The 10,731-nt window shown below is 47.7% G+C and overlaps 1 protein-coding gene across 8 annotated transcripts in view; it reads left to right on the top strand.

The window, feature by feature from the left end:
- The window catches only part of LOC103393382 (RNA binding protein fox-1 homolog 2-like), a 42,755-nt gene that overhangs the window by 8,461 nt on the left and 23,563 nt on the right, over nt 1-10,731 (top strand). For 6 of the 8 annotated variants that reach the window (XR_003052403.1, XR_003052402.1, XM_025064346.1 and 3 more), the window contains exon 2: nt 3,346-3,396. The exons of 1 other annotated variant lie outside the window; for it this stretch is intronic. Coding sequence is in view for 5 of the 7 variants with exons in the window: in XM_025064346.1 (XP_024920114.1) it covers nt 3,346-3,396 (51 nt within the window). In the remaining 2 variants the exon portion in view is untranslated. Of the gene's footprint in view, nt 1-3,345; nt 3,397-7,196; nt 7,570-10,731 lie in introns of those variants that run through there. One more of the 8 variants, XM_008330335.3, reaches the window with a different exon arrangement.

Consider the following 10,731-nt stretch of genomic DNA (forward strand, 5'->3'; position numbering starts at 1 on the left):
TTTCACCATCTGTTGACCTCATGTCATTTTGCCTTCACTCACCACTGCTGCTCTTTCTTTTTTTTCTTTTTTTTCTGCCTCTCTACTCTGCTCTGCTTTTTTATTTCTTTTTTTTTTTTTTGCTCCAACCACTGCTCAGTTTCTTTCTTCTCCTGAAATAGCAATTCAGTGAGAGAGGGTGAGAGACAGAGAGAGAGAGAGAGAGAGAGAGAAATCATGGGAGAAAAAATAAACAGTGTGTGTGTTTATGTGTGTGACTGGTTTTTTCGACTGTGCATTTTGCTGATTCTCACAGTCACTTCGTCAGTCAGTCAGTCGGCACTTTCCAGAGACACCCCCCCCAACCCCCTGCCCCCCCCACTCTCTCAGACATGCAGTCTGTGGAGTAAAACTTTTTTAAAAAGTCCACTACAAAAATCCAGCGTTCATCTTTTTTTCGCTCAGCACGTCGTGATCATTTCTCTCTTCTACCTCAGAGCAGCGTGGTTGGCTGATGTGCGATTGCCTTTTCTGTACTTTCCACCACACGCAGGCATGGCCTAAATTTAAGCAAAGCCAGATGGCCACGCTAGAATGTGTGTGTGTGTGTGTGTGTGTGTTTAGAACTAGTGTTCCTGAGAACGAAGGTATCGAGTTTGGAGCCCCTAGTTCTCCTTCTCCTCCCCCCAAGAAAATATAAATCCCATAACATTCTTTACTTCTGACTCATTGTCTCCGCTCTTCAAATGTTTGCCTGCTTTTCTACGTTTCTCCTCCTCCTCCTCCTCCTCCTCCTCCTCCTGCTCCTGCGTGCGTCTGTCTTTGCCCTTATTTCCATCCGAGTCTATTCTTTTTTCTCTTCTTTTTCCTCGATCCCTCCCTCTCTCATTTCCCTCCCCTCTCCTCTCCTCTTCTCCTGCAGACAGATTGATTCCAGATGTTCCTCAACTCCAGCGTTAACTCCTCCCTCCTCCTCCTCCTCCTCCTCTTCGTCTTCTTCTTCTTCTTACTCTTTCTTCTCCCAACTCTGTCCGTTTAAGAACCGACACAGACTCTGTAATTTGACGGTTTGGGATAATTTTGGTTTAGTTTTCACTTGCATTCCTCTTTTCCTTCCCCCTCACTTTTGACTTTAAATCAATTCAGATCCTTTTGGTTGGATTTTCTAACCAGCTGGATTTCGGGGGGCGGGGGGGCAATCACAACATCCTGAGTTGCTTTGGTTGCCACGTCACCATTTATGGAAGAAAAAAAAAAAGTAAAATGCGAGCTACCACTTTCTGTTCTACTGAAACCGCAGTTGAAAATGCTGGGCCGGGCCGGAGCCTCCCAAAATACACGTCTTTTTATATGAAGAGTCGACGTTTCCCAGGGCTTTCAAGTCTCTGAACTACACCCATGATGCACTGCAGCTTCTCCAGTCAGGGCGCTGCTGAACTCCAGCCGTTCTCCGTTCACTCCCCTGTAGATGTGGCGCGCCGAGGAGAGTGTTTCCCCCTGGGGACGAGGCACGAGGGGGAAATTGGTTCCAGATGAAACAGGAAGTGGAGAGCAGAGACAAAGACAGGGTTTGTTCCAGACAGGGACGTGGCCCGAGTGTGGACGCAAATAACGCAGACTCACCCGCGTCCACTGATGCACGCAGACAAACTTTCCTGCCTGAACATCAAAAGAAAGGTTTCTCCCTCTCCCCCCTCCCTCCGTTCCTCCCCCCTCCCTCCCTCCCTGGTCTACCTGCTCTTTACTTTCTGTCCATTTCAACCCCAGACCTTTTCACCCCCCCCAGGGCTCTCCTCCACATCTCTCTGTCCAGACCAGGGGGCTGCAACACCAGAGGACACATTCTTATCACTTTATAACAAACTGAAATTCACAGTGATCACAGTAGTAGTAGTAGTAGTAGTAGTATTTGAAGTTTTACAAAGTACAAAAACAAAGTAGTTTTATTGCTGTTTTTTAACCTGTTGAACAAAGAGAACAAATATGCAAATATCTACAGTACGACCTACTGTATTTACTACTAGTACTACTAATACTAGTACTACTACTACTACTCAGTCAAATATGGTCTCGTAGGTAACCAATCCAAAGAGCCGTAACTGTTCATTTAAAGAAATCAAATTATCATTACAGTATATACTGAGATATTTCAGTTTATCAATATTTTGTTGCACCCTCTCAGATCTACTGCCCTCTTTCAGATCTGTTGCCCCTCTTCAGACTGTTGCCCTCTCAGATCTACTGCCCTCTTTCAGATCTGTTGCCCCCCTCATATCTGTTGCCTCCTTCAGATCTATTGCCCTCTCAGATCTACTGCCCTCCATCCACTGAGTGAACGGTACCAGAAAGTGGTTCCCTCAGCACGGCAGCGTGAGGTCAGGGTCAGAGGTTAACTCTGTGGACACTCCAGAGAGACCGTATCTGTCCTTCTCATCGCTGCATTATTACACGGCCGACACTTGAACCATTGTTGAACAGAGCAGTGAGTGGAGTCAAAACAGTTAAAAAAAAAAAATATTTTTTTATCTCAGTTTTTCTGCAGATTGAATGGAATGATGCAAAAAAAAAATCCAAACAACTCACACACACACAGTGCTCTCCCCCCTCTTCCTCCCCCCTCCTCCTCCCCCCCGCTCCTCCCTGTTTGTCTCCATGCCCAGCGAGGCTCGTGCCTCTCAGTCTCTCTCGGCGGTCGTGTTTTCTCTGCGAGGCATTGCCTGCAGACGAGACAGTGCCAGTGTCATCTCTCTCTGACTGCTGTCAAAATACCGTTGTTAGGCTAACTTTTACCATTGTTCCATCCCCGTGCCTCCTCCCTCCCTCCCTCCCTCCCTCCTCCCTCACCTCGCTCTGCGGCATGGCAAACAATGGCTCCTCTTGCAGGGGCCAAATGACACCAAGGAGCAAAATAATAGTCAGGGGGATAAAAGAGAAGGGGCGAGTGGCAGAAATAATCTAATTAAAGTAATTACTGAGCAATTAACCATAACAGTGGGGGGTTTTCTCTGGGGGAGGGCAGGATGAGGGGCAAGGGTTAGGGCAAAAGTGGGGAGAGAGAGAGGGGTCAGTAAGCTAAAAGGGTTTTAATTAGTAAGATGAATATGAGAGCTTGGTAATCTGCACGACATCAGTGAAGGATTGGATTTTTCTCTGTTTCCTTTGATCTTCAACACTGACCACGTTGTTTGTTTGTGTTCCTCGGTGTTCAATTTCAATAATTATTCCGTTGTAACTTTGAAAAAATCCAGGTGGAGTGATTTATTTCACCTGTTTGAAAGAAGAAAAAAAACAGCCTGCCCACTGACTGTGACTCTCTCTCTCTCTCTCTTTCTCTTTCTCTCTCTTCCCTCCCGTTGTCTCTTGCAGAACAACGAGCCTTTAAACCCTGGTTTCCATGGATACGCACCTCACAGTCAGGTAAGAGATTAAGCCACCGCTCACCGGCCCAGATTACAATGAATCAACTCATAACCGACGTCGGGGAGAACCCTCCGTTCTCTCCAGACGTACTGATATATCCGGGCCACGTGCAGGGCCCACGTCGGCCGCGGCGTTTGGAGGCGGAGGCCGCACGCGTTTGTGTGATGATGATGATGATATCATAGAAACATATCTACACTCCACAGACACGGCTCTGGAATAAAAAAAAACAACAAACCAAACCAACCAGGGCCTTTTGTTGTGTACAGTGTCGTGTGGAGCCCAGTGTTGCTGCTCAGCATCCAGACTCCCTCATCAAGACCGTTATGAAACGCGTGCGCCGCCGCCCGTGGCAGCTTATAAATGATGGCCATTAGAGGAACTGATGAAAACTGGTCGTGACTGAGCCGCTCCCTCAAAGGCTTGACCCAAAAATCTGGAACAAATTATTCACGACCGTCTTAAAACTTAAAGCTCTGCACGCTCCGCATGCAGCAGCGCGGCGTCCCCTCCATCGTTTTTATCTCCTCACACGTCCTCCCCCACTCTCTCTCTCTCATCATGTCTTTCTCTTTGTGTGTGTGTGTGTCTCTGTGCATATTGCTCTCAGTAATGAGGGCCTGGTGTGAGCAGCGTAGAGGCAGGGAAGCCAACTATTTTTCTTATCAGCCTCCGAGCAGCTCGGGCTCATCGTGCCGCTCGTACCAACTCGGGCTCTGCGTGTTTGTGTTGGTAAATGCGTGCGGTGACCTCACCGGGTGACGCGGAGAGAGAGAGAGAGAAACATGTACAACGTTCCTGTGCGTGTGTTTGTACGTGTGCGTGGGTCCCTGGAACATGCAGCTCTCTGCCAGTGCCACAGGAGGGGAGTGTTGGTCTGTGAGTCCACTTGCCCCGTGGTTTTCCTCCTGACTCACAACATGGAAGAAGATCACAGGCTGCATCTCCTCTCATGTACTGCTCTTTTATTCATCTGCAGCCGGACTCCTGCTCCTGCTCTACTCTTTTGGAATACAGCAAAGTAAGCAGGAGCAGGAGGAGGAGCAGGAGGAGGAGCAGGAGAACCTAACATGCACCTTTGAATCCAAAACCATTATCTCAACCCAACGCACCTTTGAATCCAAAACCATTATCTCTCAGTGTTAATACCTTCTAATCCTGTTAGCATACATTGTTTTTTGTCTATACATAAATTGGTGTGGAACCCCAGGGTTCACCTCCTGGGCAAGATCCAATCCTGGTTAGGGTTGGTTGGTACCTTCCAGTGGACTCACCACCCACAGGAAGGTTTAAGGGGGGGGGGTGTTGGTACGGTGCAGTGTGATTTGGGTGGCGGTCATGAAGACTGCTGCCCCCGCAACCTAGTAAAGGATCACATAAATTATTTCTGGTCTTAAACAGTTCAGAAAACTGAGAAAAAAAAAGAACCCAAAGTGAACGCATATAAACATGTAAACAAAAGGTGGAAATGGCTAACTGTAGCACAACAAAAAGCCAAATTAGCTTCTCCGACACGGTCAGAAGGACCACTGTTGTTGTTGTTGTTGTTGTTGTTGTTGTTGTTGTTGTTGTTGTGTAGCGTTGAGCAGGGTTACTGGTGTAAAGCTGCGTTGACCGTATCATCTTACTCTGCGCTGGAGTCTTCGAACCTCCCATGCCTCCCCCACTCCCCCTCCCCCGTTGTCTGCTAAATGCCCAGACCACTTCACTCTGCAGCATTTGTTTTATAAATGATTTAAAAAGTTGTCTCGTTGATGCATTCTGCCCTTGAGCACTTTAGGTAAGAGGCCTGAGTACAGCCGCTAAGCTAGCCTAGCCTAGCCTAGCCTAGCCTGATTGACTTGTTCGTTGCTGCAGGCAGTGCTGTGGGTCGGCTATGACTGCGTTGAATGGAGACGTTGTTACTGAGGCTGCATCCGTACTACGACGGTACTTTAATGTAAACAGTTTCTCAGATTTAATAAATACTTTGTTCTGGAGTTTTAGGAAGAAACGGTTCTAACGGTTCTATAGTTTAAAATATTGACAATTTCATAATGAAGTTTGTAACGAGGAGAGAAGAGTCTAAACAGGAAGTAGGAAATCTACTGTAATAAATCCAACAATTATGTTTCAACATGTCTAAAAAAAAAGTCTGCCAATTTTTTTTTTTTTTGTGATCAACTCTTCCAAACCTTTGTGTTTGGGTGTGAAACACATGCTGAGGCAGTTTTGACATGAGCTGCATGTGTGTTTTTTAAACAAAGACACAGTCTGAGGGTGTGTTCCAATAAAACCTGCGCTGACCTTTGGGGTCAGAGGCGTTGGTGTCCTTGCTGTTTAAATCACATAAGTGATCAGGGCTGACAACACCGTCAAACAAAGACACACGTAGAACAAACACAAACACACAGACACTGTCACCGGGTGGTGTTTCCAACGACACTGGTTTGAAAGTTAGTTCATAAAAACATCGTTTCTTTATCATTTAATTCTGGTCGTGCCGTGGATGGATCTTTATTAAAACCTGGCTGCGTTGAACGGCGGTGTCATTGAAGAGGGAGGCCTTTGTTTGCCGTAGCTGATGATTATGGGATGGATCTGGCCTATTGTGTGTCTGTGTGTCAGCCAGAGTTCAGCCGCAGCCTGACGGCGATCGCAGCATCTGTGTGTACTTTACATGCTTGTGTTTGTGCGCGGCTGCATGTGTTTATCTCTGCGTTCACTTGCTGTGTTTAATCCTTAGATCATCCTCCGTTCATCCTCTCATCCTCCTCACTTACAGCCCTAATCCTGTCATCCCTCGCTCCGTCTTTTTTTTTCACCCGTCCCTTTATCCATTTATCTCCCTATCCTGTTATCGTTCACTCACATCCACTGCCCATCTGCCCCCCCTTCCCTCCCCCTCCCCTCCAATCTGCTCTGGCTTGACTCTCCGCATTTGCCCCTTTTCTCTCTACCACTTCCAGTCATTTATCTTGCCCATGCTGCGTTGCTCCATTCCAGCTAGACTCAGCAGATGTCTAAAAGCTTGGCATCAGGGCTTTTCTTGCGCAGGGTTCTGTCCCTCCCAGAAAAAAATGCAGCGCAAGGAACTGCACTCTCATCTCTGCAAATTAAGCACCTCCTAACAATACAGTGGTGGGAAGTGAGGGACCTGAGCCTGAGCCAGAAAGGAAAAGGCGCAATGCAGCACGACACAGATTCATGTTCGGGTTGAGGGTTAGATACTGGGAGGCTTCCCTCTGAGTGATAAAGGCAGCCGCAGCGGCGAGGTGCCGATGGAGAAGCCTCTCTACGCAGCTAGCTACCACGCCATCCTGTGGCTGGCGTAACCCACCGCTGTTCTCTGGAGCTGACAGGCTGCCATGCAATAAATAACTCATCAAAAAAAAAAAGAAAGCTGCATTGCAGCGGGGGTCGCGCTTGAGTTCTCTACTTTGAGCCAGTGCGTGGTTGGAAGATAGCATCCTATTCTTTACTGCTCCTTTTCTCTCCGGGGGCTTTTGGGGGGGAGAGAGGGAGAGAGAGAGAGAGGGAGCCACAACAGCTCTCTGACTCGATCCCTGCACAGAGTTAGGAGGCTGCATGGAGGGATGGATGCTTTGAATAGGAGGGACTGAGGCAGAGAGGGAGGTAAAGTTTTTAAAAGAGGGGCGGGAACAAGAGGAAGCAGGGAGAGAGCACCGGGACGTGTAACGCCAGCGTGTGAATGACAGACGCAGAGCAATAAGAGGGAGAAAGTGTGAGAAAGAGTGGAGTGGGGGAGACTCTGAATCTGTCGGAGGAGAGAGACAGAAAGGCCCCAGAGGAGGTGGGTGGGTGGGTGGGGGGGGTCAGAGCACAACGCTGGGGAGACGAAGAAAACGAGAGTGACAGCCGGGGAAGGTTTGCGTGCCGCGTGGAAGTGGAAGAAGGGACACACCGGCTCAGAAGAGGAGAGGAGGAGGAGGAGGAGGAAGAAGAAGAGGGAGTGAATGAGGGAGAATTTGAATGTGTGAGACAGACGTGGACCGCAACCCTCTCCAGCTCATGGTCCTAGAGCGCAGGCACAGGAGAGGAGGAACAGGAGGAAAGATTGAGCCACAGAGAGAGGGAGAGAACCGAAGGAACGGAAAAGTGGAGAGCTGGTCGGCAGTTGTTCCTCTAGATCAGACCATGATGGGACTTTACTACCCAGCAATGCTGCCGGTAAGTTCTCCTCTACGGCACATCCTCCTTCTGTTGAGTCCTTCGTGCACGTGCCGTGGTCTGAACCACCACAGGACGTGCATGTGCAGAAGACAAATCTCTGCTTCTTTTCTTTTTTTTAAAAAAAGAAAGAATGTGAGATTTTTGCTCAGTAGAATTCCGTCATGGTCGTCGCCGTGAGTGCTCTGGCCTGTTGTGGTTAGCTGTGTTTTGGCCCAGGTGAGGCCTTTTTCAGAGAGTTGGCAGAGCGTCAGGCTGAAGCAGGGCTTGTCTCTGCAGCTCTGCTGCTTCTTCCACTTTTTTAACTCCTAACGACACAGGACACATTTATTATTTTCTTGGACACGGAGAGTCGTCGCCGGCGGATTTGTTTTGGAACACGCACCGGTTTGTTGTTGTTGCGTCACTGCAGTGGAGTCCAGAGTCCTCATTACGGGGACAGGATAACGAAAACCATCATGTTTAGTATTTGATGGTGTGTGTGTGTGTGTGTGTGTTGGGCTGCTCCTAGCCTACGGTGGGCGTGTCGGTGTGTGTCTTTTGTAGCTAGAAGATGGCCTGAGGACGAGCGATGTTTTCTGGCTCTGTCGTAGCTTGTCCTGCTGCTCTGGTCTTGGTTCCTCTGGGCCCACGGGGGGTGAGGGCGATCGGTGGAAGTGTCAGGCGAGGTAGACGTGGTAGCGAAGCGGCCGCTGTACCGACCGCTGGGGGGTCGACAGGCCTGCATGCCGTCTCGTCCGACTGCAGACAAGTTAATACGCAGGCGTGTTGGAGAGAACACAGAAGTTCTGAGTTCTGGTTCCTGTTGAGGAATTCAACAGTGTCGTCTAAGATGTCCATGTGGTGTGAACGTAATCTCACCCCAGATTGAGGGAGACAGGTGCTGACACAGTTGTTTCTGCAACACACACTCTCTCTCTCGCCCTACAACTCCCCCCATAGTGTTTGTCCTGCTGCTACGCAAGATCATGTCAACAACAATGGACGCTTTTGTTATTTTACAAATGTCCATTCACCCCCCCCCACCTCCAAAAATGTTTTTTATTATTTTTCTCTTTCACAACAACGATGATTTATTATAATTGAGTCCAATAATCAGCACTCGTTTCTCCTGGAGCAGATGCTTTTATAGCTGTGATTGGCCAAGTCGTAATTTTCTCCCTCTCTGAGTTGTTTCCACTGATTTTCCTCCTCCCCTCCATCTACCCTCCCCTTCCTCCCCCCTCCACTCCCTCCTCCTCCCCCTGCAGGCCAGAGCAGCTGTCATCCTAACACATAATTCCTCTCTTAAGACAATGACACCAAATGGAGGATGGTGGTAGTAACCAGAGGGTGTGAGGGCAGGAGGGTCCGTGGGTCAGTTCCATGTGGGAATGCACTTTAAAAAGGTGACCCTGCACCACCCGCACCGTCCTCCGTCAAAACATATGGTGTCGCTAATCACGACTAGTGTATGTTTTCCAGTGGTGGAAATTAGCAGTGTTTCAGTATAATCAAGACTCACTCGTGGGTTTTTTTTTCGGTTGAGTTGAGTAACTTGCAGTTGTAACATAAATATTTAACACGAGCCGATGATGTAAGCTGTTAAAAGGCTTTTGAAATGCAACCAGTATTTTTCTGTCCCTCTTGTCCCTGACATCTTTTCAGACTCGTTTGGAAAAAAAGTCTTAAAAATTTAGTTAAATTTAGTAAATCTTCTAACACTTCAGCATCTTAGCAAAGACCAAAGAGAAAAGAAAAAACCTCCAAAGAAGCCGAGGAGTTAGAAAAGACACTTTCTTGAAGTGTTTTTTTTTTCTCTCCCATCAGTCACCTGATCTCTGACTCGGTTATTTTTGCAGCAAAGACGGTAGTTTGTTGTTTATCAGAGTCGTTCCGTCCTAAAACTTTATCTACGTGGTTTTTCTTTCCATCATCTGTCTGTGGACGTCAGTCCATGAAATACTGGGTTATTTTTTTAGCGTCGTGGTACAAATGTTTTCCACATTCTAGGCCTGAATAAAAAATAAAAAAAACAAGAAGAAAAAGGACTTTACCCTGAGTGTTTTTGCAGTTTGTAGGACATTGCACGGGTTCGGAAATCAATCGTTGCCACGAGCTCTGTCGCCGGTGAAGATGTGAAATATGTTTGATGATGATATAAAAATATTGTTGGCAGTCGTCGTTGGACCGTTTTTGACCAAGTCAAGTCTGTGTTTCGTGTTCCAAATGTTTTCAAAATGACCTGCCTCTTGGCTCCTCCGTGGCAGCTCAGTGAATTTCTTCAATATTCAATCTTTTTTTTTATTATTTTACTTTATCTCAAGACGGTGAAGTGCTGTTGCATCATCTTTTTGTTTCCGCTCCACGGCGTCGAACCTCAGAGGTGTCAAACGGAGGTTAACCACCTGAATCCGCCGCCACATTTTTCTCACACATAAAGCATCGTTTTGGTTAACCACGGTGTGACAGCAGGTCATCACTTTACCTCCAGAGTGAGTGTGAGTGTGTGTGTGTGTGGGTGTGTGTGTCTGCACTCACATGTGCTGCACACACTCTGACTAAACTGTCCTGAGATGACTTCTCCTCTGATTTGGCCGCAGCAGCTCTGGATAACTGTATGTTTAGCTAAATCCATTATAATTATACTGTGGGTTGTTTCCCTTTTTTTTCTTTTTTTTTTTTTTATTATACGTTTGAGCCGCAGTGTGAGTGTGTGTCACAGCTCACACTTGTGTCAGATGACAGAGTCAGAATCCCTCTTTACTGCCTATTAAACGGCCAGTATTGGTGGTATAATGTAGTGTGGGACACGTTTTCACCCCCCTCCTCCTCCCCGCATCTTGCCCCCGGGGGGGGGTTAAGTCTTTTCCCCTCCGCCTGTATGGACTTGATGATATTGTCTGACATTACTGCTGCTTTAACTGCTGCTGCTGCTGCTGCTGCCGCCCCAGGCTGTAGAAACCACTCTGTATGTTACCTCGACCACATGGTACACACACACACACACACACAGAGGCACAGTGCCAGTGATGCCCTCCCTGCACATATGTGCTGCAGCACACTTAGGAATGTATGCAGTATCTCCTGGCGTTTGCCTTCTCCTGCATGATAAACAGCGACGGTGAAGTGTAGGCATGCTGCTCCGGCCTCCACTGCAGCAAAAAAAAAAAAAAACTGGCT

This window comes from Cynoglossus semilaevis, chromosome 17 (assembly GCF_000523025.1).
Source record: "Cynoglossus semilaevis isolate Cse_v1.0 chromosome 17, Cse_v1.0, whole genome shotgun sequence".
NCBI classification, from domain to species: Eukaryota; Metazoa; Chordata; class Actinopteri; order Pleuronectiformes; family Cynoglossidae; genus Cynoglossus; species Cynoglossus semilaevis.